Below are 27,210 nucleotides of genomic sequence, written 5' to 3'. Positions count from 1 at the left end.
AATATAATGTGACTGGGATAACTAGCCAAGCTAAAGTGAAAAGCAGAGTTTTGATATTCGCAACATGCAGTCATTAACTGTTTGCAGAGGAAAAAACATTCATGAATGAAGTGTACTCTTCATTTGAAGCATCTGTGCACAAAAGGTCATGAAATTCAAAGGATGAATTAGTCCTAGTTAAACATTTCGCTTAGCTCTTTTAAGATGTAAACACGAAGAGCTGCAGGTGGGATGCTCTTAACAGACAAATCCTGGTCCAGACCAGAGGGGTTATTAAAGACCACGTCTTTTGGAAATTTTCCCTCCGCCGGCGTAACCGGATTGCCCTATTTTCTTCTGCTGTGGACAGCCCAGCACCAGGACAGCATTCCTCAGAAAACGGTGGATGTGCAGTTACTTATGTTTTACAATATAAACTTATGTTTCACCATCCTAAAGTTGTCATTACCAAGAAAAACACAATTCCTGCACATAGAAACCACATTTGATCTACTACAGAACAATTTATGAAGTAAGTAGAGAAGTAAATGCTTGGGATGTTTTTAAGAGGTAGGGGTGGGGATTTCATTTGCCTACTTCTAACCCTTTTTTCAGCATTAAGGAAAACTTTCTGGCCTTATTAAGATCAGAGAAAGCTTTTTAAAGGCTTCCAGGCCAGAAGTTCACATTATTCCTGCTTTTTGTTGCTAAAATAAAATGTTTGTAAAGGTTAAGGAAAATAACTCTGTATCTGAGGAATAATAAAAACACTTCTTTAAAGGTTCTTCCCTTTGTCTTATTACCTGAAGAGCAGCTAAACAATCAAATGTCAAGCTTTGTATGAAACTATCTTAATGCTAAATTAATGATTTTTCAAATGCTTTAAAAATAAAAAAAAAAACTAAGATAAAAAACAGAAACTCATGAAAAAATTAGTTTGTCATTACATGCTAGAAGACTGCCTTGAATCCTAAGATTTCCAGAACTGAATGTTTTTGGATAGATTTATTTGATGAGGCAAGATTTCAGAATATGTAAATTCTGTAAACTTCACCTTTCTTTTTCCTTTATTGGTCTCCTGGAAAATTCAGTAATAAAGCATATGTTACTGAAAAGCAACAAGGTAAATGGAAAAAAAGTTAACTGGCAATAAAGCCAGACAAACAAATCTTAAAAGTTATGATATTTTGCTCCCTTGTCAGCTCAGTGTTCTCCTCTATTTTTAGTTTTATAATTCTCATTAAATATCAGCCATTTGTTATAGTTTTTAAGCACTTAGTTAGGTTGCATTTTTTTTCATCGCCTGAGGCTTTGTTACCTTAATTGTGAAATGGTAATGTAACACTGCAAAAGATTTTCAAGCTTTCTGATACTGTAACTGTTCTCTATTTTTGCATTTGTCTATGACAAAATTAATGAATTAGAATTAATAAATCAATACAAACTAATAAATTGAGGCTTGGAGCGAGAGAATGGCAGCTGGATGGAAACAATAGGAGCCATAGTGTGCCGGTTTTCTAGCACAGAGACTTCCCTCACCCAAAGGAGAGCCCCGCGGGGGAAGCCTTACTGCTGCTCTTCACAAAGGCTTCTGGCTTCAGCTCCACTTAGCTCTCTACAAGAGCTGCATGAATGAGCTCCAGATTTAATACTTCAGTGTCTGTCAGACATGTTACCAAAGGTTTTTTATCTTTCTTTTTTGAACTTAATACACAAAACTTAGTTAATAATATATGTCGCATCTCAGATGTTTCATGCCAAATCAACTTCACTTTTCATATATAGCTACATTAGATAAACGTATACGCTTGTTTTGCCAGAAGGACATCAAATATTTTTCCTTCCCTACCTTCATAATTCTATTTTCAATATTAATGTTGTACTCCAAATGGATCAGTTGGAGAAATTAATCAGTGAAGGTAAGAAAAAATATCGCGAGTAAGGAAAATTAATTATAAACACAGGCTTATCCTCCTGAAGCTTAAAGAAAATAGCTAACCAAACATTGCTTCTGGTCAGGAAATTATCTTATTCATAAATATCAATTTAAATGTCATTCTTCCCTAATGAGTTTGAATTCTGGAAGGGCGAACGAAGGGCATGTTTCTGATACATCCCAAGCACGTTATCATCAGTGACAGGTTCAATGACCGATCACTGACAGCAGGAGCACACTGTGACAACCCTTGGCATGGCTTTGATGGACGCTCATCAGAATTACCTGGGAACAACTAACCCTGCACAACCATATCTGCAAGAAACTACAGTTCCCTTTCAGGCCTAACCAAGTTCAGCCTCATCACGCGGAGGAAATTATGGCAAGATATAAATGCGGACAAGATGATTTACAGAGTAATCAATTTTTTTTTTTCTCTATCTTATTTTCTGTGACTTTTGACAGTGGGCTCTAATAAAAGCATGTGGGCAGTCAGATTGAAAGAATATGAAACTACTTGGGAGGTCTGGAGTCAGTTAACATCATCAAATTTCAGAAACATCTCACGGAATGTTGGAAAGGAGCTACTGGCTGGTGTTTTCAAGGAATTGCCTACATTACTGTAAATACAAACAATTCAAAGGTAATACTGTTTATCTGCTAGGCTTGCAATGGCTGGGATTTTCCAATGGGAAGATTTTTCAGAAAAATATTTTTATTAAAGACACCAATGTAGCCTCTTGCTCTTACTTGTGCTTTCTCTGATCTGATCACAAACTTCAAGAGAAGCCACTTGAAGAGATAAAAACGTTCCAAGCCAATGAAGCAGTTTCAGTAAGGCCAAAAAGGGAGACACATGCCCAAAAAAGAAGGCCAAATATCTGCAAAAATTTGATGCTAAAACTATGCCAAAACTGTGATAAGCTGCATTGCAATCCCACACACGCAAATAAAACCACACTAGACTAGAGGAGAAGAAAAAGACTGATGGTCCCGACCCGAAATATCAAGCACTAAAAATTCAGAAATGTGGCCAATATGGGCAGACAGGCACATCCACTGAGGGACTATCATGAACGCGTCGATACCTTCCGGTCAGATGCTGATAACTGTGCCAACTATTAAAAGCCTGTTAACGCAGTTCTTAATAAGCCTCAGGAGATATGCAGAAAACGATGCTTGAGATCTTTTAAAGTAATATACTCTTAATCATCAATCATGTCGCCTTTCTGGCTGGTTGGTTTGTTTGTTTCTGTTTTGGGTGACAATATGAAGGATTACGTTTTGGTGAGAGAATGAAACCAAGACATAAATGTTAATGTTACATTTTCATTCTGTAAAAGAACTTTTTTTTAAAAATAAGGCAATTTTGTGAATAGGACTGGGGCTTAAAATTTGAGTCAAGCTCCAGGCTCAGACAGACATTTCCTCTTCTGACCTTGACCGGGTCACGTGCCAGTCCCTCTACGATCCATATAAAAGACCTTTTAACTCCTACACATATGTTAAAAAATACAAGTATCAGTGGTCATGAGACACAGACTGATGGAAGGCACACGGGTACCCAGCTAAGGCAGAAAGAAAGTCTCCGAGGCACCTCCATGCACAGACATACTGCATAACTCAAAAACAAAGCAGAGAAATAAAACTGAAACAGTGAGGTTTCCATGTTGAGGTACCCACAGGCTATTCTCTTCTTAGCTCAGCATCAAAACCCACAGCTCCACCCAGCTACCAGCTTCTGTCCGTGGGGTTTCAGGCATCATGGACTCAAACACTTAGCTTGTTAAGCAGAAATGAACAAGCAGCAGCTCTGCATATGTACATTTGTTTAAGACTATTCTGAAATCCTGTATTCACCCAGAGTCATTATCATTACTTTCAGCTGCAGCTACTGCATATGTAAAGCTGCAATTTTAATTTATTCCAAGAGGCTCTGACAAGGTGGCAAACCCATACATAATTGGCTTGCTCAAGAAGAAAAAGCAGTGATGATAAATGTAATAGATGTGCTGTAAAACAATGAAAACACAGTATGGTGTTTTATTAATACAAATAACCCCTTTTTAATATAACTCACTTCACCACACTCCTTATTCTAGAGATTCCGCAGTCAACAATGAAGTGATATGCAGACAGACGTGGAAACAGATGCAGCGATGATGTATGCTTGCTGTCGTTAATTTAACACAGGCAACTGACCTAGTCAAATAGCACTTAATGTTACATAAAATTTGCTGAGTGGTTTCTGAGTGTACTCTGCTAGATGCTGGTTTGACCGTAACAGTATCTTATTAGAAACAAGTACAGATGCATCTCAGGAGTGTACTTGAAAAACTACATTTACAAATAGGCCCAACTCTGCAATCAAGCTTCTGCTGTTATAAGTGGAAACTATACCATGTATTTTAAACTACCAATTAACTAAGCCATCATCCATAAAACAGCTGTTAGAAGAATGCATTGAGACTGACACCAGTTGAGGTCCAATAGACTGTTATCCAACTGAAGGGAGAAAAGAAATGAAAGAATTTAGCAATGTACTAATTTCATTCAGTGTGTAATCATCTTCAAAGAAACAAAACTTCACAAAAAAATATGTACAAGAGGCCACCTTATTCACTAGGGGGAGCTCTCCTTCACCAGAGAGTAGAAATTCCTCTATGAACAGACAGTAACACTCTTTCCTCTCCTAAGTAAACCTGGAAAAAAAGTGAGAACTAACAGAATACTGCAAAGATCATGTTATTGTGATAGAAAATTGTTTCAAATACATTGCCAAAGTTTATTTTCACCAACCCACTGTCAGAAAATATCTATAATTGGTGAAAGAAACTATTACCAAAAACCTAGAGACCAAGGCGGGGGGGGGGGGGGGGGGGGGGGGGGGGGAGGACTTGCTACAGAATTGCTACAAGTAGCAAGGAGATTCATGAAGCTGCTGGTATGCTCCCACACTCACACTGCCCCTCTTAGCCAGGTTGGATTTATCAAACCTGCAACCACATCTAGTCAAGGATCTAATTCTGAAGATGGCCGTGATGTCCCATAGTCCATGCCTGGAAGCCTTGTCCAGAAATGCCTCGGACAATGAGGTCCACACTAGGCCACTGAAGCTGGTGGTGCACACCAACTGAAACCAGCTAAACATCTGTCTTAGTTTTATTTTTTCTCTCCAACTGCATCTGCATGCTACAGCACTGTGTGCATAAATATGCAGCACACAGTACCCGTGGGACAAGCATCACACATGAGGTGACAGGAGGCAGCCCCACAGTCTCTTGCAAGGATCTGCTCCCACATTCATCACAATCCATGACCTAAGGGCAATCATAGAGAAACACTGGCTAGTCCTCACAACCAACAGCAGACTCAAACACGCATGGTAAGACGCTGTGATAGCATCCTCACTTGTTACTCAGTAAGAAAGGGGACATTCAGCCTCATGCTGAGGTATTCAAGCTTTAAAATGCTTACCAACCTTGGTTCACAAGCATTACAGGCTGGTAACTCACCTACAAAGAAAGTGAATGACTGGTTCACATTATACAGATGTTTCCATGATTTTCATGAGGTTAAAAATAAACAGGATAGTAAGAGAATGCAGAGAAACATTTTTCAACACAAGCAGCAAAATGCAGTACTGAAAGAGTGCTGGTTGATGAGCATGCCAATGTCTCTGCAAAGGAGCTCTTTAGGAGAAAGGAGAACTTGCACATGGAGAAACCGTTACTGTGCATATGCTGCATATATTGTAGTTACAGGCATTTCCAACAACACAAAGGTTAGGTTCAAGGGGAGTTCCAGGGAGAGGTAAAGGTGAGGAGGAAACTAGCAAGGATTCATCTCTGCAGGCATTTTCAACAACACACCAATTATCTGTATGTTTATCATAAATTCTCACCATGCTTCTGAGGCCCAACCTCACATCATGGGCCATCTCCAGATAGAAAGGGAAAGGAAGACGTGGGAAGAGAAAAAAGGATCAAGATAGTGAGGCTAATAATGTAATTAGTATTTCACTCTTTTTAGCAAACATATACATATTATTTCTTATATTTCTGGTTTGCAATAGCAAATTCCAGCCACTGCAAACAATGAGGTTGGCTCTGAAGAGGGTGGTGTTCTCAGAATTCAGCTACATCTGAAATGACCCTGTGAAGTGACAGATTATTCTTTTACAAAGTAAAGATTAAATTCACGAAGGTTCTGTTCCAAAACTCACTAAAGTTTAATGGATTCTTTACATTGCTTTACTCAGCTTTTAAATCCTTAATTATTATCTAGTCCATAAGAGATGCATTTTTTCACTCTACTGAGCCCAAAGCAAAGCAATGCGACCCTTTAACAGTCTGATTTACTCTACTGGAGCATCAGGCATAACAGATTGCTCTATCATTATCCTTCTTCACCATCCCAGCCTAGTCAAATCCAAATCTCAAAAGTTCCCATTTTTTCCTATTATGCAAGGAGTACAAGAGAGAGTTGGCACAGGAAACATGAGGAGTTGCTTGTACAACCTGCTTCATGCCCAGTGATAGTTGCCTTGCAAAGCCTCTCCACTCCAGCTATGTGAAAGCCTTAGAAAACTCTTACTCCTCACTATCAGCCACATATGTTTTAATTAAAAACCAAATTTTGAAAAGGTTTCTGCACCCTCATTCAGAGCTGCATTTTGGAAACTGCCCAAGCTCATATTTCGACATGAGAAAAGACATGGTCAGCCAAATCGCTAAAATAGTTCAGCATAATAAAAATCTGGCTACCAGTTTTCCAGAAGAGAACTCTTGGATGCTGAATACTTCTGAAGAAATAGTACTTGTTATGCTGAGTAAATTCAAGTAGGCCTTTTCTATATATGTGCGTATAAATATGGTTCTAAACTTATGAAAAATCATAACCAAGCCATCTAACTTTTTAAAAAATAAAAATATATGTTTTCCACAATATTAGTACCTTTGATTCTTTAACATTTTGCTAATATTGAGCACAGGTTATTTCAGGTACCGTAAAATGATTTAAATTCAATGGATAAATAAATCTATAAATTGCTTGTTAATGTTATTGTACAGTAAGTTCAGTCTTCAGCAAATCATTTTAATGCACAAGTAACTTCTAGTTGATGGTTTACACACATTGGTATTAAAGCAACTCAAGTTTGATCCTACTTCACTAAAATGAATGGAAATATTCTGGTTATCTGGGTGGGATCAGGATCAAACTCTAATTTTACATACATGTTTAAATGCTTAGTTGGATTAAGGCCTAAGGCATTTTATAAACCACAAAAATGTAAAATAAAAATATTGAGAAAACAGTTACATTTTACATTTTTTATTTTAAACTTTTACTGATTTCATTATTATTGAACATTCAACACCCCCTCAAAGAGTCAACTTTAAAATACCACTGTAGGCTGAGATAAAATATACAAATAATAGCTCCGTAAATATTGTGCGAAGGATCTAAAAGAATCGGACACATTAGGACTCCAGTTCAGTAAAATACATAAGCTCATGCTAAGCACATGAGTAGCCACAGAAGTTCTCCGGGACAGGTGAAGTAATGCAATTTAAGCAAGTACTTAAATTCATTACCAAACTGGAACTTTAAACAGGTTGCTTCTTTCTGACTTCCCTGCATGGCAACATTAATTTTTTGAGCTTATTTCTGCTCATTCCCCCCCACCCCACCCCCCCGGTTCATGCAGAGTAAATCCAGATTATATCCTTAAGAATCCCATTAGCAGGGTTTTCTTATACGACTGAGAGAAAAAATACACCAAACACAAAAATCCCTTCCTTGCAGCTAGGGAAATATGCTGGAACCAAACTTGAAAGCTTCAATACTGCTTTGGGCAGCAGAAGCCTGGGCCCAGTGTCATTGATCATGGGGATGACATGTCACTTTTAAATCTGTTACAGCCTTGACCTAAATCTATGGTGATCAATAGCAGGAGCTGACTGACCTCATTGGATTCTCGATGAGTACAACGTCTGCGACCAGACATTACAGAATATCTCTTTCACTGTTAGGGACCTCTAAGGAGAGAATCTTGTTTCTTCACTCATGTAAAAAGCCAACACTGAGTTAGTTCAGATGCCCTTCCAGCTATTATCAGTTTCTGTACAAGGCAATTTATATATTATATCCTCCTCTTCATTTTTTCTCTTTAACTGATTCTTCCAGCATATACTTCACCATCAAAGGACATTAACATTTGCATTCTGGGATGATTGACTCCTAACACCGCTTTGCTGATTTAAAAATGCTAGTTAAATGAAATTTCTCAGCTTATTATATTCAAAGCTAGTTTGAATTTCTAGATGGCATTAAAATGCATTATTTTGCCAGTGTTTGCATTATTTATTTTCCCGAAAACTTTATTTGTTCTTAGAAAAGTAGAATACAATACAGTAGTACAAACAAATGATCATTTATATGCAACTGAGCAAAAAATGTACAAAGATTTCAGACATGTCATAAAAATACAGAAAAAATAATTTAAAATAAAAACAAGACAAAATATAGAGGACATGCAATGAAGGGAAAATAAAATATCAGTTTGATGATCTCATGTTTCCTTTCACTCTCAAAAGGAACCATCCTGGGGGAAATCAAATTGTCAGATAAAAAGATAACACCACACAGGAGACAAGGTAAATGAAGTGACAAAGAAAATGAAAATAATGGTGAAAGCATAAGACTCTTTAATAATCAAAAACAAAACTGCTAACACCACGCTGAAGGTATGGAAGCCGCAACTGCCATGGAGTAATATCTGGTTGGAGAACTGAAGTGAGATGAATACGGTGCAAACCACAATTCTTAGCAGTGACAAATTTTGATCCATTGGACTCATATCTGCTAGCTCACATTTCCACTTCTAGGGAACACTGGGCTTCATAGTCTTCGAATGCCAGAGAAGAGTCCTAGTGGGTAACTTTCATGACTGCTAAAGGTGGAAATATGCATTTTTGAGGTAGGCTGGAATTTGCATATCATCAAACATAGAAACAGAGGAACTTAAGGCAGATCATACAAGGCTGCCCTGGCCAGAGTTACAGGTTTTCTTTCTTTCATTCTACCTACTGCCAAAGTATTTCTGATAATTTTCAAAGTAATTTTGCTACCTCCCACTATTCTGTAGAGCTAGAAAGTATGGCAGAGTCTAGACTTTTTGAGATTCAGTAACATTTCAAATGTTATTAAACTGGGAGTAGCAGGAAACAGGAATGACAAGATGCTGTTACTATTACACAAGTCCGTTCCCACTCTGGACAGCACCTGAACTGCTGCCCCCTTTTAATCATTTAAAAATAAAAAGGGAGAACAGAAATGTGAAAAACATCTGTTGAATAAAATGATTTTGCAGAAGCATGAGAAAATTAAGAAATGACAAAGTAAGCTGTGAAGACCGTGATTGTTAATGAATTACAAATTTGACACAAGTTAAGAGACAATGACTAGTAGCAACTCAGGAGATGGAAAATTATGCTATACCTTAACAGTAAAAAACCAAAATCTTCATGCACTACAAAACCGCAAACGCACTGGGTACTGTTTCTGAAACACTCACATTGCCAGGAGTAGCACAGTTGGTTTGGAGAAAATACACTTCTGATTTATAATATGTATTATCTGAGCTAAGAAAGAATCCAACCAAGAATTTTTTGAGATCATTCTAACGTTGTCTTTCAAGAGCTGTATTAACAATAAGTGAATCAATATCACCTTTTATAGAAGATGTAACAACTATCAGTTCCCAGCAAAAAAAAATCATCCTGTACAAGTGACTAATTTTGATGTGGGGATGCCTGTTAATTTATTTTTACTGAATACATCTTGTGCATAATAAAAATATGTGAATTCAACTTTCTTTTCATGAATAATACAATATTTCATCTTTGCTTCTAAGTTATCACTGTTTCAGAGTATACTACATGGATGAACTAGGAGTACTTTCTTAACAGAAAGATCTCTTCTGAAGACATCTCAGAAGTAATAATCTTCAAGGAGAATAGTACATAACAATAAGACATAGTTGATAAAGCACAGAGGATGCTGGGGAGTCCATTGCAGTAAGCAGCTACACTTGATCGTAATGACAATGAACATCTGAAAACTGTCTTTCACTGTGTCAAATGGAATAAAAGACACCAACAACCTGATGATGTGGCAAAACTCTTGGCAATTAAATGATCCAAATTATATTATAGCTTACGGATATCATGAAATAAATACATATGACTCATCAAAAGATATAGAAATCCAGAGATAATTATTGAAAGCTCAACATTTCTATGGTACCAGGTTTCAATAACATTATCTGATTGCTCAGTTATTCAAAAGGGACATAGAGTGACTGAACAGAGATCCCAGAATAAATATTAATTTTCATTTTTAATTTACAACTGTCCAAATTTCTGAAGCTTATCAAAGCAAAAGATTAGATATCAGTATCGCAGGCTGAATAGCAGCTATGTAAATTCAAGATTTTAACACACAGAGGTAGATGTTATGAGCTGGCTAAATTTCAGTGTGGTATAGAATGGCTGAGTATGAACAATAATTAGGAGAGGGTGACTATAAATTGTAGAAAATCTGGTTTGAAAAAGATGACAAAATGTAAATTTTCCTGAATTAGAAAACAGCAAGGGCATTTAAACATTACTAGACATCTTTCCAACTTAAAGATCACAAACTTGAGCCCTAATAGAAGAGTGCGGCATGGTATTGAAGCTATACTTTTCTTCCTGATGTTGGAGCTAATCTTTCTTTTGTTAATCTGATGTGATAAAGATTAAATAAAGAATTAAAAGGGGTAACATTAAGATTTTTACAGCAGAATTCATTAGAAACATTTTCATAAATCTGCTTCAAATAGAATAAAAATATCTTGTATCAACGTCCTGAAAATCAACCCAGCTTTCACTTTTCTAGCAAGAAATTTCATTATTCCTTGCACAATAGAATTGTGAACCAATGGCAACTGCGATTCTGGGAAAGTAAAGGAAGTCCACCTTTCCTGGAGGTTTACCTTAATGAACTGACTTAATGGGTAGAAAAAATAGTATTTTTTTCAATTGGATGGGGCACATTTAATTCCTATGCAAACGATGTAAAAAAATATTCCAACTGGAAGTAGTTTTCATCTGGTGTAACTCTTCCTATAAAGTCTCAACAAACGTAGATCAGATTCATGTCAAAATAAAAGTTATGCTGTCAGGTTTCAAAAGATAGGCTTCCTGTTCCTCCTAGTTACATAGTTAACACTACATTTTTTACACTCATTGTAATTAAGAGTTGCAATTTATATCTCATACACATCTGAGTCCTTGAACACCTCAATGTATTGGCTCAGGCTAACCTCCACCAAAATCAAAGGAACACAAAGTAAAAGAGGAAAAGACAACTAGCTGGCAAATATCAACACCTTATCATCAGCTGAAAACCTTTCTCCAGAGCCAATGAAGGCTGTGCACATTCTTCCAGCCACAGGCTTCATAGACCCTCGACATACAAAATGATTGTCTCTAAAACACCCTTTTTCACCTCCAGCAAGCTGCATGGCTGCCCAACCCTGTCATAAATCTGCCGTAGCAATCGTGCATCCATCTTCCCAACATCTGATTTCCAAGTCAGCATTTGTTGTCGTGATACAGCCTACCAAGTGGGTCAAGCCAGAGCGAGAACGTTACACAAGGGTCCCGCAGGTTATGACAGCTCATCATTCAATCCTGAATCCACTGTAATTTTCTACAATGGATTTATAAAGCTCATAACAAGAGAAAGGTCACAGAAGCCAAATGCTGCCTTCTTGCCCTTCGCCTCATGAGGCGACTTCTGCATGAGGTGACACCAAAGTCTAATCTTAGGCTGCAAGAAAACCAGTCACTTCTGTGACCTTCCACAGGCTCTGCACTTCACAGAAGAAAACTGCTGGGAGACAATCCAGTTCCCACAATTTTCAGGTGATATCACAACACCCGTGTTTTGCCAAAGCCTTCCCAAAAGAAGAAGAAAATCAGCAGCATGACTTAAGTTTGCAGGTTCTACTGAAATCACGACTTGGCTGTAGTATCATATGCAGCTGAGAGGCAGACTAGAACGCTCTGTATACGCTACGCATGCTGTAGCTCTGTTATTGTGGCTGTTGCTGTAGAAATGCTGGATAACACAGTGACAGGAATGAGCGACCCCGAACACGCTCCTTCTGGAGACCAAACCCTCTTCTTGCCTTTGGTCCCTTACGCAATGCTCAGCCACTCTTCCCGACTCAAGCAGAGGGCTCTCCAGGACTCCACGCTCTCCTCATCATTGGATCCTGACCTTAGCAAAGTTTTGAAACTCGGTTCTCCCAAACATGTTGAAAATCTTCAACCCATCTACGCCATCTCTTCTGAAACTTGTTTTCCCATCTTAATTACAGTAGCCATCAGCAATCCCGCTTCTCTCCCTCCTCACTAGTTGTACATAAATACAGTATCTCTGCCCGCTAATCTATGAAGAGTTAGCTGCTACATTCGTCTGCTGATTTAGGTGAGTCGATGTTGTGGCGACTCAGCCCTCAGCCCCCGCCATTACACACAGCCCAGTCAGTCACGTACTCGCTTCTGATTGACAGGGGTCCCGGCCACCTGGGCCAATCAGCGTGAGGCGCATGGCCTGTGGGCCCGCCCACTGCATGGCCCGGGGAGAGAGGCGGGAGCTGCTCGGCTGCGGGGCCCGGAGCCCCGGCCGGGGTCACCGTGCTCGGCTGGGCTCAGAGCTTGCGTTACGGTTGCGGTGTTACATGGCCCGATCTGTGGGAATAAAGTGGAGATTGTCCCAGCAACGCGGCTGTGCCACGGTCTGGCCAAGGATCCCTGGAGGCCCTTCCCGCCCATGGTGCTGGGCACCAGTCACCCTTCCCTTTGCCATGAGCAGGAAGCGCTTCTAGCCGCCTGCCTGTCTCTGCACCCAGCTGTCCTTTTCAGGCACCCCTCACAACACTCCACCCCGCCTGTGCCCTCCTTTTTGCTTTGCTCCCGGCCGGTGTGGCCTGTGAGCCCTCATCCGCCTGCCCTCTCCTCGGGAACACGCACTTTCTCGTTCAACCTCAACACCTGCTTGTACCAGGGCTCCCACCAACTCTGCTCCCTCTCGGCAGTGCCCACATCACTGCGCCCTTCTGAGCCTGTTCGCGTGTGCTGTGCCTGAGCTTCATTTGCCTCCCTGAACCCAGACTGGCTGCGCCCCAAGGACAGACCCAGTCCCGCACATGGGTGATCTTCCCACATACAGCTTTACCGTAAGGGTAACTTCAGTATACTTTAAAAAATGGAAGCTTAAACGTACTCTGTTTTTTGTCACGGAAGCTGCAAAAGAGGACATACAGAGAAACCCAAATCGAGAGCGCGCTGGAAGGAAAGGGGAGGAGGCAGAGAGGGATGGGAAGGGGACAAAGGATGGGCTGGGGCAGGCAGAGATCTGTCGTAATCCTCCTTACAGATACAAGAAGAGAAATGAAGGGGATGCGGAAGAAGAAATTATTTAAAGTCATGAAGACAGATCCTTTTTCAGAGGTGGAAACTGAGTATTTAAAACCACTTGCAATGAGAGTGAATTGTTTCACCTTACCTACACAAAACTGCCTTTGGGGCACATTCTCGTCTCTCTCGACAGAGCTGCAGAAAGGCGAGTCCCTGAGGGTGGGGAGGGGAGCACGCTGCAGAGCATGGCAAGACAAATGCTTGGGCACGGGCAGCATGAGGACGCTTCGGACAGCGTCCCTGGCCCCTGCCCTGACAGGCGTCCGCAGCAAGCAGGGAGCTGGCTGCTGCTGGGGCTTAGGCCGTCACAGTGCGAACATGGGGTGCGGCCTTTGCGGTTGCTTTGCAGCAGGATTGACTTCTACGAGGCAGTGGGGCAAAATGCTGCAGTATTTAACCAAAGAACAATATGTGCTTCTGTTCATACGTAAGCTTCTTTATAAGCAAGAGTACCTATTCGTGCTCTCCCTCTGCCTGCTTTATGAGTGTTGCCGTGTGCAAAGCAGAGATATGCTTCCTTTTACCAAAATTTCCCTTTTGCTATTGCACGTTCTGGAGCCACAGGCAAGTGACTCTGCAGCTTTGTCCCACAAACATGGTACAGATGTTTATCACCGAGCACTTGATGGATGAGTTCAAATGGGAGAAGCAGGAACTCAGAAGAATGGAATCTTACTGATAAATATTTCTCAGCATTACAGACTGCAACATATATCTTCAGATTCCATTTGCCAGAATTGCTTACAGGTGATAGGTACGTCAATTAGTGTAGTACTCCTGGCAACCTGAGAAACATAGATTGGAACTGATAGGCTATGTACTGTTTTCCAGCTGTAGTGCAGCTCGCTGCCATTATTTGCTTGTAACAAACATCTGTTCCGTGATTAAAGCACCTACAAATGCCTCAGTGTCTCCAGAATTACAAGAGGTTAGTTTGTTAAACATTTAATCTATGTAAACAAATACAGGCTTCATGCAAGACAAATCTGAGTATGGACTGATTATTCTATCATAGCGTGGCTAACTGTTACTCACAGATGTGCATGAAAACTTTGAAATGAAGAAATTCTCATATATTTTCCTAGGTAAAATATGTCATATGAAGGTCGGTTTACTCAGAGGCTCCTACTTTTAGAAATAAAACATTTCAAAAGAAAGGAAGCATTTAAACAGTGTCACGGCAAAATGGCTTATTCAGTTACTAACTAGCTGGTTTATTTTTAATTGCTCGTGGACCTCTTCAAACTCAGCCTAGGTCAGCCATGAAGGGAAGCAGTTGCCAGCTGGTTGGCAGCTGCACAGCCTGTGTAGGGTGGACATTGTTTCTCACAGCCGAAGGACGGGGTCTCAGATCAGAGAAAACATTACCACAGTAGGCACGACTGGGTGCCCGTGACTGGCCTCCCCGTCACTCACAGCAAAGAGGCCGAGGGCATGTTTCTGAACTACTCTCTTACCCCTAAAGGTGGTCTCTCCAGGTCAGGGTTGAGGCACATTGGTGGGGCAATGTGGGGAAGTTTGCACTGCTGCTGCCCATGCTGTATCTGCTCTATAAATAAATAGAGGACTTTAGTCTCCAGGGCTGTCAGTTTGGCACCTTCCATGTGCACAAAAGACACGTTCTGGTTTTTTTATGTTTTTAGAAACAACCACCCAAAAAGTTATATGCAAAGCTTAGTATGGCAATTCAAAATAAATCAAATTTATTGTATGAGAGCACCTAAAATCCCACAACTTGCACTCGTTCTCTTTTGTTTTTTTCTACTTTTAATTGTGATAAGAATAAAAGTTATGGACCTCTTTCGGTGTTTCTTGATGACAACGGTTGCTGTTCCACCACAACTCCAATGCTGCCACCAAACATGCAAGAAGAAGGCCTATTGCTAAAATGCAGAAAACGCCTGCAAAACTGTGAAGCTTGAGCGCCTTCCCATCTGTCTGTGCATTGGTATGGCTATTCAGGTCACAACGTCCCATCCGCGGCCACCATTTCTGCTTAAGTACATCCAAATCTCCGCTTTCTTGCAACTCTAAGATCCTGCAGAAATTTCAAAACACAGGTGTTATTTTCAATAACACTATTTCTCAGTTTTTTGGTCTTTTCCATATGTCACATAACTCTTAAGTCTACTGTCCCACAATTCAAAACTCCATCCCGCCAGCGCCATGTAGTATTCTTCATCTGAAACACTGTTATAACCAGGATTTCTTTCTACTCACAGCAGCAGGTAAACTCCTCTGGGTAACTTGAGAAAAAGAAGAGACTGTCAAAAATTCCATTGCAATGCAAGAAGCATTTCCAAGGGAAAGCATCATATTCCAGTTAGTCATGGCTGGTCTGGCTACATTCAGCTGCAACAGCTGGTCCCGCTAGCAAAATGCTCAACCTACTCCACTGCTGCTCTGCCACAATAACTTGAAAATCACATGAGGCTAAACATACTGCTATTTGTGCACTACTTAATACAAATCTGTTTAAGCAGCAACCAACTCATTCGCTTCAGCAAACGTAGTTTATTCAAAAGGATTTTACTTCAATGCTGATACTTCATGCCTGACTTACTGTGTTAACAGTTGCTAATTAATCATTGTTTTGCCTCTTGTGAAGTGTCCCTTCTCTCCATGAATGATTCATTTTGGATTTGGTTTGATAACTGTTTTAGCTGTTTACTAACAATCTCTTCTCTTGAGGCAGCTTTGTCTCTGGTTACGCAGCTGGAGTTTTACCCCTTTTTATAAAGATGGAGCAAGATGAGGAAATCTTGCTTCAGCTCCCTACCTGGAGCAGAGCACCCGCTCACCTTCTGCTAAGGCCACACATGCCTGCACAACTGCCTATCTTCAGTTCAGTGTACACATTCACATAAAATAAAAGATATTCCTAGCTGATAGCTCAGAGATCACTAAATAGCATAGTCTTAAAGTCTCATAGTCTTGGCAGTCCCATGTGATACTCAGCTTTTCTTGTTTTCCTGTACCGTTGTGAGGCTTCGACTTGTCTTTCCACCCTAAAGGATAAACCCAGGCATTATTACTTGCTTACTGTAGGGAGCAACACATTGCTTCATAGTCTGCAAAACGTAGCATGAATCAAAGATGTCTCTTCAACCTCTCCCCTAGCTCCTACAAAGCTCAGAGGACATCAGTCCTTCCTCTGCCAGAGGCAGTGCTGCCTGGAGGTGTGAGGCCACACACCACGCTCTGCCCTAAGCAGATGCACATGGAGCAGAAGTAGCAGCTTTGTTGAAGCCTGAACTCATAACCTCTCTGCCGTCACTTACTCTCCTTTATTCAGTAATTGCCAAAATTAGTGTGAACCGCAAATGGGATGCCTTGCTGGTTATAGAGAGGAATCCTATAAAACAAGCTTTGTTTCAGTTTACCTCTGGGAGAAGAGATCCCTGTAGGGGCTTCCATGCTGGAGTGCTATCCCATATCCTTTGCTGCTGATGCTGTTTCCAATGACTGTCACAGAGCATTCATCATCTGTCAGCGCAGCATATTCCACCACCGTCACATCCCACAGGAAAGCATAGTTTCCTTTCTTTGCCTGTAAATACAGCATGAACACAACACAATCTAAACTAAACTACATTTCTAGGTAGGACAAAACTTAAGCAAACAAACAAACCCTGAGCTTGTCATTACTCCATGGTAGTATTTCATTCAGTCAGTTTCCCTGTAGACCTCCAACATCTTCGCACAATTCTAACGCTCTTCCCTCCCAGCAGTACCTCATCTACTACAAACCTTGCTAAAATGTCTTCCATTTTTTATAGGAATACATAGGATATCATAGACAACTGCAAATGTAGGCAAGGCTTACATAACATGTGATTCAGCCTTGAGAATACAAGGCTCCGGGGAGACCTTATCGCAGCCTTCCAGTACCTGAAGGGCCCTACAAGAAAGCTGGAGAGGAACTTTTACAAGGACATGTAGTGATAGGACCAGGGGTAGTGGCTTCAAACTGAAAGAAGGCAGATTTAGATTAGATATAGGGAAGAGGTTCTTTACTCTGAGGGTGGTGAGGCACTGGAACAGGTTGCCCAGAGAAGCTGTGGATGCCCCCTCCCTGGAAGTGTTCAAGGCCAGGTTGGACTGGGCTTTGAGCACCCTGGTCTAGTTGGAAGGTGTCCCTGCCCATGGCAGGGAGGTTGGAACCAGATGATCTTTAAGGCCTCTTCCTACTAAAACCATTAATTCTATGAAATAGTTATAAATGAAAGCTATTGCCTTAGCTGATGAAATTTGATGTATCTTTTGTAGCAGATACGAATTAGTACGAGTGTGACTGATTCCATATATTCATGTAACTAGATGGGTACAGTATGAACATTAAGTGGTCCTTCCTCGTCATCACAGTCATCAGACTCGTAACTTTACAGCTTTCCTCATATAAACATGTCAATAAACAAAGCCCCTTGGAGAGCTGTGTTAATCCTGTTACAAAAGGCATGCTCTGAGCTTAAAGAGTTCCCTCGTCTTTTCACAGGTAAGAAGAGTCACCAGCATCTCCTATTATCTCACTTTTGGCCCAAATATTGTTTTATTTTAGCATACACCCACACAGACGTCCCTAAATGTCGGCCTTAATTGGGATTCAAACCAATGCCTGCATGCAGTGCATGCAATGAATGTAAATCACCTTATTTAATATAAGATGTAAGAAGCATCTCTGGATAGGGATTCAGTAAAGAAAAAAGTCATCATTTTGTTCGGTTACAGTAATCATTGGTTTCCTAATACATTTATCTAGTATGTTTTTAGGTCTCTAGTGAACATACAGAGCACAACAGAACAGATGGGCTGGAACATCTAATGCAAATAAATGAGTAGTCATGAATGTAGATTTCCAATACTTTTTTTTCTTTTTTTTTAAACTTCAAGTGATTTCAGATCTATCTTTAGGTCAGAATAAAGCAAGGCAGGGAGCTGGAGTTCTGCATATATTCCTGTATGGGAACTAAATCACCAAGCTCGCCTAGCAAACAGCTGCAGCTCTGACATGGAATTAGCTCATCCTTCCACTTATTTTCCATTTTTGTGTAAGCTCAATATTGAATTCACCTGTAAGCCTATAAGACTCCCTTAGTTATTTCGTTGTATTGTATTCCTCAGTTGAGCAATTAAGCTAATTTTATTTCACCGTGCTTTGATATAAACCATAGCTCTCTGAAGTCCCTGACGGTTGTTTAAACATGACAATAAATCAAATGGGTGAGTTATCCTCTAGTGGGTAGAATCCAGGGAAACAAAGATTATCAGTATGTTGTCTGGATTTTCTGTAAGCTGCTTGCCACCTCTTTTTCACCCTTCTCTGTTGCCTGCATCAAGGCACAGATCCCCAAATTCATTTGCTTCTGAGTTAAACCAGAGTAAGATTTAAACAAGGCTGTACCAACCACTTAGAAAATAATTTTTTGTTAAGGGTGTGTCACCATTGTGGATGTGTACTCACTTTCTCCTTTGCCACCTCCCCGTTCAGTTCCAAGTGACAGTAATAAGTGCATATAGCTTCAGACAGCTATTGTTATACTCGTACAAAACATCATTAAAATCTAAACCACAGTATGGTCCTTACAGGAGTTATTCAAATAGGAGCCACAGGACTCTACTGTTAAAACCATATGTTGATTTAGCTGACACAACTTTACTAAACTAGCTTGTTCATAAAAATATCTCTCACTTAAATGTCACTGTATGAAAGCAGACCAGAGCAAGACTTCCAGATCTGCATTGTAATACTCTCCCTGGCTGTCTACCTAAACTGAGAATGGTGGCGCAAAGGAGGAAAGAACAAACAGATCACTCTTTACTATATTCAACAGCCAGAAAAGGCTTCATCATCTATCAATACAAGGATGCGTAAAAATTTAAGGATGGAAAAGGAGTGATTCCTCAAGCCATCTAGCCTGTATTCAGCCAGCAACCTACATTCTCGGGAGCCTAACATGTGTTTCAAAGGTGTTTTCTGAATGGTCATGTATCCATAACTAACTGGGTTGTTAGCAGCAAAACTCTTTCTCTTGCCCCCTGCTCTTCCCTTGATGGGCTTTAACAGTTCACGTTTTATGCTTTCACATCTGCAGTGGTGCTGATAGGCCTCCTACCTGGTTAGGGACAACAAGCAATGGGCATCAGTCTGACTGGTGTTCCTGGGAGTTAAGGACCATCAAAAGCCCTGTTTTTGCACATCTCAGGCAGGTTGTGTTCTATGGTAAATAGTACACAGGCTTTTGCTACCTATGATAGAACGCTGTCCAAGTTCAAGGGTGTTAAAATTATGTATTCATGGGACCAAAGACAGCAGCATTGTCGACACACACATAATTTATTCAAAATCTATGCTATTAGAGAACAAAAACTTGCCTGTTGGATGTACAGAAAGAGAAGACTCAGAAAAGATTTGTCCTAAATTGCCGTGCTAAAATGTGTCTTGCATTTTTCTGGTTGGTTTTTCTTATGTTTGTTTGTTTTAAATAGCTGTATCTTTTGGTTGTTTCATAATTGCTCTGTAAATCCTCTTTTCAAATCTAAAATTTACAGAAGAACAACACTGACAACATGTCATACATGCCTCATCTTTTTCTTAGTAATACGTGAGGAACCCACTCTTCCTCAAATATTCAATTTCAATTATAAGGCAATGTCTGGAGAAAAATCACATTATTGATTACACTTTTCAAGCCTCAGTTTTCTGTACGTTATTTTATACAGAAAACCTTTCAATGTTAGACAGCAGTGACAAGGTCTACTTCTCTTGCAATTGCAATGTTGCTATCCTAAATTATGCCCTGCAACTGCCAGCACTAATAAACAAAGCCTACCGGGTGTCTTTATATCAATTTTATTTTTTTTATGACATAAATCATTCTATCCAGTGTCATCACATCTGTAAAGCATTATTTCTCTGACAGCTTGATCATTTTAACATAAACATGAATCTGTTTTAAACTCTTAGTTCTGCATACTTCTCAACTCCCAGAAATAATGGATGTAAGACTGTTTCCCCCCTCTGACTGCCAAAAACAGAATATCCAAAGATCACTTTGTTCTAAGGGAAAAATTCTGTCTTCCAAAACTTGTTCCACTTGTGTAATTTTCTTCTCTGAAGAGCGGAGACCTGGTATTAGCAGTGTGTTCATTGCATGGAAAGCTTCCTTATGAGCAAATGTTTTGTTGCTGTCTAAATTCAGCAGCCTTCAAATCCCTGTCAGATCTGTTGTGACAGCTAAGCAGTGTCATTTGTTCAATTTAAAGATCAGATACATTTACTTTTTAATACCTTCACTAGGCAAGCAGTAAAAGCCAAACAAAATCAAATCAATAGTTATTTTCAGCTAAAAATCAAAACAAAACTTTTTAAAAGTAGCTTAAACTTTTACTTTTTGGCACATGAACAAACGCACGCGTGCACATGTGCACACGCCTTAGCTTCCAGGCCAGAGGGGTACTGGAGGTAGGAGGATTAAGAACTGCAGGAAACACCTGGCACTGACCTGTGGGATGTATGAGCAGGAACCGTACCATGGCTCCCTAGTTGCATATGATGCAGATGTACCTACCCATGCAACCAAGTCCTGATCACAACACAGCACAGATCCATATCCTCAGGCTCTTGCATTCACAGCTCAGCCACCTAAAGCCTGCATTGTATGTTTTTAGGGCCCAAAATAGAATAAAAAGGTTCTAGTGATCAGACATCATTGCAAAGATAATAGAGAGAGATGGTAAAGGGGAATATGGCAAATACCAACTAAGAACAGGTAAGACGGCTTGAATAACGTATGACGGAAATGAAACACAGAATAATAAGCTAAAATGTAGACTTTAGACTTTTAATTGGCTTTCATACTTTGCTCCTTTGCTATGGCCTTACTGCAACTTTCAGTATGCAGGCGTATTGCAGAACAAAACCAAATAGCTCGGTTAAACTTTCAAAACCAGAAATTCAACTAAAGCAGTACTCATCTATTTCACTCAGGTGGAACTACTATGGCAGTTTACACCAAAGACACCAGATTTATCTTTGGCTGAAGAGGTTTAAGAAAACAGATTTAATAAAAAAAAAAACCACCACCCTGGGCAAAGCTTACTTTAAAAATATTTTTTCTTCACCATTATAAAAAATTTAAAAGCCAAGGAAGATTGCCTCCAAGATACAAGAAGGACCACAAAGAGAATAGTAATACTTCAGAAAAGCAGGAAGCAACCTCATAATGTCACTCTGCAACATGGAGGGAGATGGAAGAATATTGTTCAAAGGATCCTGACTTACTGACGGTAAAACAATGGTTTTTCAAAGAAGGCATGGTAAGAAATAATTACTTGAAAAAAGATGAATTTCAGATTAATCACTGATATGCCTGTGATTTGTCTGAAACTTATGAAGAAGTTACCATACTAAAGTCAAATGTGCAAGAATAATGCAACATTCATCATTAATTTACTGGCAGAACAGAGTGTCTCTGTAGCTGATCCCATTATATGGCTGGTGCCACAGAAATATCAAAAAGTGACCTTTACATTGGCATTAGTGGAATAGTTCAAAAACATGCTTGGGTAACATTTATTATCTATAAAAGAGTGCTTTAAGAAAAGCAATACAGTTCTTATAAAAAAGAAAATATGCCATTTAATCCTGTTCAAATGATTTAAAGATTAATATAATTATGGAGCAACCAAAGGATGTAATATATTCAGGATTTAAGGAATCATTTACTTTCACTCCAAAGGCTGATGGGTCAAGAAATGGAGAAATTTATGAGGACCCATGAAAACATATGGATGAGCAACCACATTTCACAATATAAAATTCATTGTGGACAATAAATTATTGGAAAACATAGTTTTAAAAAAATCCTATTCATTGAACTTCTAAATTACTTTTAATCTCAAAATAAAAATGAACAGAGGTGACTATTCAACAAGAAACACTCAGATTTAATGTTTAGTGTTACAGGATATAAATTTTCTGAAGGAACCAAAAAAGAGAAGGAATAAACTATTACTGTGCCATTACCTAAATCAATAACACATTCACATTTTGTACTGTACTTGGGTTTGATCACTTCACCAAAAGTGATACACAGGAAGAAATGAAACGATTCAGCATAATCTTGGCACCAGATTGATTGGACAGGGGAAAAACAGTCTACATCAAAGCAAGGCTTTTAAAAAATACAACCATAACAGTTTAATTCTCGTCTGTATATGTATAAAAGACAGATATATGGGAATGCCTAGGGATCATACTACTTCATTCGTTCAAAGCAAAAATGTCTGCCCGCAATGAAAAAAGCGACAGGCTATTACATACACTGTGGTAACTAATAACTACACTGAAGAACTGATTGCCACCGAGTATTATGCAAACAGTTTGCTGAGATTTACCAATGTCTTAAAAATGTGTGCAATTCCAGTACCAATGTCTGCCTGGGATAAAACGGCAGGAGCTGCCCACTGTGAGCTCCTTGGGGATCCTGGCTGTAGCTCAAGCCAGAAAGAAACTTTCCATATGACAGCGTTAGTCAATCCTCACCTGTTCTAGTACCAGAAAACTCATTTTGTATGGACTGGTGATTTGTCTGGTAACCTTCACTTATGCTGTGCAGAGGTATTTATGGATAGGAGGACATCTTCTGTCTGCAATGACCACTTTCATTGCCTTGGGAGTATGACAAAAGCAAGTTGCCCCCCAGCTCTGAAACATCCTTCTGTCGCTTACGTGACTTTGCAGTGCATTAACGCCCTTTCCGTGGCCCCACCAGTGTTGCAAAAGCTGTGCCTCAACAATGGCCACTGCGGCTACAGGGACTGTGCTGTGTCAGAAAAGAGACCTCTGCCATGGCAACCAAATGCCACAAAAGCTTTCAGGACTTTCTTCCTCTATTATCCTTTTGATTTTAGGTAGTCAAAGGGAGTAGAAAAAGCTCGGGTAGAAAAAGCTCTGTGAAATGGAAAGAGGTAAATGGAATAGAGACAAACATCTGAAATACCTGCCTGTACCATAAATAAGCAGCACTCCCCTGTTCTGCATTGAAGTGGCATTGCTCTGTTTGTAACTGCGGCTGAACTGTGATGGTGTCTGAAGAAAATGGAAAGAGGAAGGAGCAGAGAAAGGGTAGTAGTGATTTTTTTTGGATTGTGTCGGACAAATCCTCATTCAGAAAAATGTGTAGGGATCTTTTTATGCTAGAGAGATTTAGATTTCCCATTTCCTATAAAATATATTTTTAGGGCACATTTACATCTCTTTCATGCAGCAGTACATGTTTACAGATGGAAAGTCCCATCTCCTTGGCTGAGATCAATTCTCCTTTAGAAAAACAGAATTTTTAGCTGTAATACTTGACTTTGAAAACTTGTCTGTTTATTCAAAGAGTTCAATGGGCTAGGAAGAGCCACATTTAAACTCTAAACAGAATAGTTTAGTTGACAATGTTATTAAATATTAAGCCAAATTTATGTACGTGTCTTATCAAATAGCAGCCTTGGTCAGCTTTGGAGACTGAAGTAAATTTGGTTATTGTTGATGTTAATTGAATGAGCTGATCAAGTTATATAAAAATCAGCCTACAATATTGAAATCAAACTTAAAAGTTATTATCACATAGATAGGATGGAGCTGCCAGCTCCATACACACAACATAACTGGTATTCCAAACAGCCTGCCAAGCTACAGTTACATTTCTGACTTAGGCAAATCTAGCTGTCATCAATGGCAGCACACAGTAGGCTTACAGAATAAAAGTATTTACAGTCTCATGGCTAAAGAGCATCCACTGACATAAGACTGGTAAAAAAGAAAAAAAAAAGTAAAATACTGTGCATTTTCTAAGGTAAACTGTTTTATTATTGGTTTTAATGCCAGGGTACATAGAAAAGTACTTACTTCATGTCTCTATTTCTACCTCCTTTAAATGCTAACAAAGCCTCTCAAAATAGAGTCCTCATTTTCATAAAGTGTTGAGCAGATTAAAAAAAAAAGATCAGCACGCTGCAGATTTTCTCTTGCCGGAACTCTGCCATGTACCAAGAAAGAAAGTCTGCTTGAGCCAAGGGCACAGGGCTTTAGGAAAGCTCAGCTAGGAGAGGAGAGAAAAGCCAGGGTGAACCAAAACTACTGACTAAATACTTCTCTGTTGGGAGAGGCAAGAGTGTTTGTATAAGGATTTTGTCCAAAAGTCACACAAAGAGTTGGGAATCTTATGTTAAAGGACTTTGATATGGGAAATGGGATGGCCTGTGTTACTGTGTTCAACCCAGTTATGGCACTGTAAAACACGGTAAATTGTAGCTGCTTTCCCTCTGACTGTTCAGAGGAGTTTGCAAAGAAAAAAAAAGAAACCCAAGCCCAAAGTATTTTATTATTTCTCACTTACAAAAGCATAAAGAACTAATAATATACTTACTCCGAATCAGCATTTCACTGAGAACAGCATAACTTTGATCAAACAATCACTACGTTAATAAAAGCTGTTAGCTTGTTTTGCAAAAAAAAAAAAAAATTGACAAATAAAGGGGACACGTTTCACTAAAGGAGCAACACATTAAACTTTCACCATGTCTGCAACCCTTCTGCCATAACATGTGGTTTGCTGTTATTTACTATCTGGTTTTGCTGAGCTACGAGGTGGGAAGCAGAGAATAGAGGCAGACTAGGAGTGCGAAAGTGTGGACGTGTTTATTTGCATGATGTGAACCAGGGCGGTTTATCACAGGACTCGGCAGAAGGATGCAGGATCCCAAGCCACTCTGTATCAGTCCTTAAATCCTACATCAATGCTCAGTTTCACCAAAAGAATGTGCAGTGATATCTGAGAGAAATAAGTTAGGTGAAAGCACAGTGACATGGGAAAGAGTATATGCGGTTTTTAAAGTTTAGAATTAACAATGAAAATGTTGCATTAATTTCTGTTTTAAGAGTAATGAGCATACATTCAGTGAATCCCTTGATTCTTACTCATGTTTCCAATAAGTTCAATCCATCAACTCAGAAAAAAGCCCACTCAAATGAGCAAAGGACAAGAACCAGTACCTGGATAAAGTACAGAATGACATTCAAAATGGTACTACTGGAGCTCCCAAGAAACTTAGAAACTGTATGGCCAGATCCAAAGAAGGACTTATATACTGAAGACTTAGGCAGAAGTAAGGTACTTAAATTCAAAACCATGACCCCAAAATGTGATTCTTATCTGCCATCGAGTTACTAAAAGGAACTTTGGATAAGGATTTTTTTTATGACTATGTAATTGCTTTACTGTGATGTAACATTATTAACTCCATGCAAACAACATTGATGCCGCACAAAAATTAAATGAAAACCCTTGTGATCCAGTCTTACCTTCCTAATGCCTTCAGAAGGGTTTGATACACAATTGTCTGCCCCATTATTCTTACTGATAGTCCTCCACAGTTCAGCAAATGTGTTATCCTGCTCCAAAGGGTTTGTTCCTTTTGCTTTAAAGTATTCGTACACTGCTGAATCCCTGACCGTACCGTAAGATATATCCATTTGTTTGGACAGATCCTGAAATGTTCTGAAATTCAAGTGGTATTGAGATATTAATATTATGTAGTACAATACCAATATTTCATTCATTAAATGGTTTCTTTCCATGTCTGTCATTAGTCAGAGAGCACTTACCCTCATCAAGTCATATTTGCATATCGCTTTCTTCGTCATAAAAGAAAACCAAAGAGCAATTTAATTGTATCAAGATCATATGAATTTAACTATACCTGAGCTCTTTTTCACCTCAGTAAAGATTTTGTTTTTGAAAGATAACATTCATATTAAATATTACAATGTCAAATTTGCACAAGGCTGTAGTGTAATAAAGACTTACTTGAGCACAAGAAAAATTCAGATTATGAATATAAACTTCCAGCCCCATCAGCATCACTAGAAATACCTTGCAGAATTCAGTGGAATTAGTTTGCAGTTACAACAATACCCAATCTGACTCCAAATCAATACGGTGTTTTAAACAAACAAATAAAATCCAATTTCCATGAAATCTCTCTTTTTCGCAGCCTCTAGTAAAACAGGCATTTTTCATTCACACACAGGCCTAACTTTCATTTACTCATTGTACCACTCTGGAAGTGTAAATGGGCCTCACCATGAGTGGCTGTGAATGTACCATTTATTTTCAAATTGTACAGAATGTAATTCACTCCTGTTTTACAGCCTTTACAGTGTAAATTACTGCCTGCATCAATGAAAACCAGGCCAAGTTTCAAAACATTTAAGGTGGAATCACTACCATCAGAACAACCATCCTAGCTGTTTTCCACCTTCAGACGTTCATTCCCATTCCTGGTGCCTCCTTCCATTGTCCTCAAGTATCGCTTCCCTGCAGTGCCACCATTGTTTTCATCTGAGCATACACACACAGAAACACATATTCATCCATTGACTACCACATGCGGCAGAAGGAACCAAACTGGATCTCATAATTAATAGTTTCTTTTATGTTTTGTGAATACATAGTAACAACATGCTTTTGGAATGACCAATCAATTAATGCTAGTTGACACTAGTCAAACTAGAGCAACCCTCCTCCCTCCACTCACCCTCATTTCTTTTTCCCCAAAACTAATCTTTCAGAAAAAAAAAAAAATCCTTCTCAAAACATCTGAAAGGCCCACTCATGCTACCTCCCACCTGCCTCCAGCTCCTGGAGCCACAAAAGCAAAACATTTTGCCTTGCAGCTCTTGCAGAAGATTTCTTCACAATGCTCTTGAGG

The 27,210-nt window shown here is 39.5% G+C and overlaps 1 protein-coding gene across 3 annotated transcripts in view; it reads right to left on the bottom strand.

Annotated features, from left to right (window-relative positions):
• Positions 1 to 27,210, bottom strand: part of GRID1 (glutamate ionotropic receptor delta type subunit 1) — a 558,941-nt gene that overhangs the window by 9,826 nt on the left and 521,905 nt on the right. For 2 of the 3 annotated variants that reach the window (XM_075423035.1, XM_075423036.1), the window contains 3 exons: positions 25,802 to 25,997; positions 16,833 to 16,999; positions 15,247 to 15,487 (listed from right to left, as the gene is read on the bottom strand). In XM_075423035.1, the coding sequence (XP_075279150.1) occupies positions 15,247 to 15,487; positions 16,833 to 16,999; positions 25,802 to 25,997 (604 nt within the window). Of the gene's footprint in view, positions 1 to 14,906; positions 14,994 to 15,246; positions 15,488 to 16,832; positions 17,000 to 25,801; positions 25,998 to 27,210 lie in introns of all 3 variants that reach the window. The other variant, XM_075423037.1, reaches the window with a different exon arrangement.

The sequence above is a fragment of the Opisthocomus hoazin genome, chromosome 6 (genome assembly GCF_030867145.1).
Source record: "Opisthocomus hoazin isolate bOpiHoa1 chromosome 6, bOpiHoa1.hap1, whole genome shotgun sequence".
Taxonomy (NCBI): Eukaryota; Metazoa; Chordata; class Aves; order Opisthocomiformes; family Opisthocomidae; genus Opisthocomus; species Opisthocomus hoazin.
The sequence above is the reverse complement of the archived record's forward strand: the minus strand, read 5'-3'. Positions and strand labels throughout refer to the sequence as shown.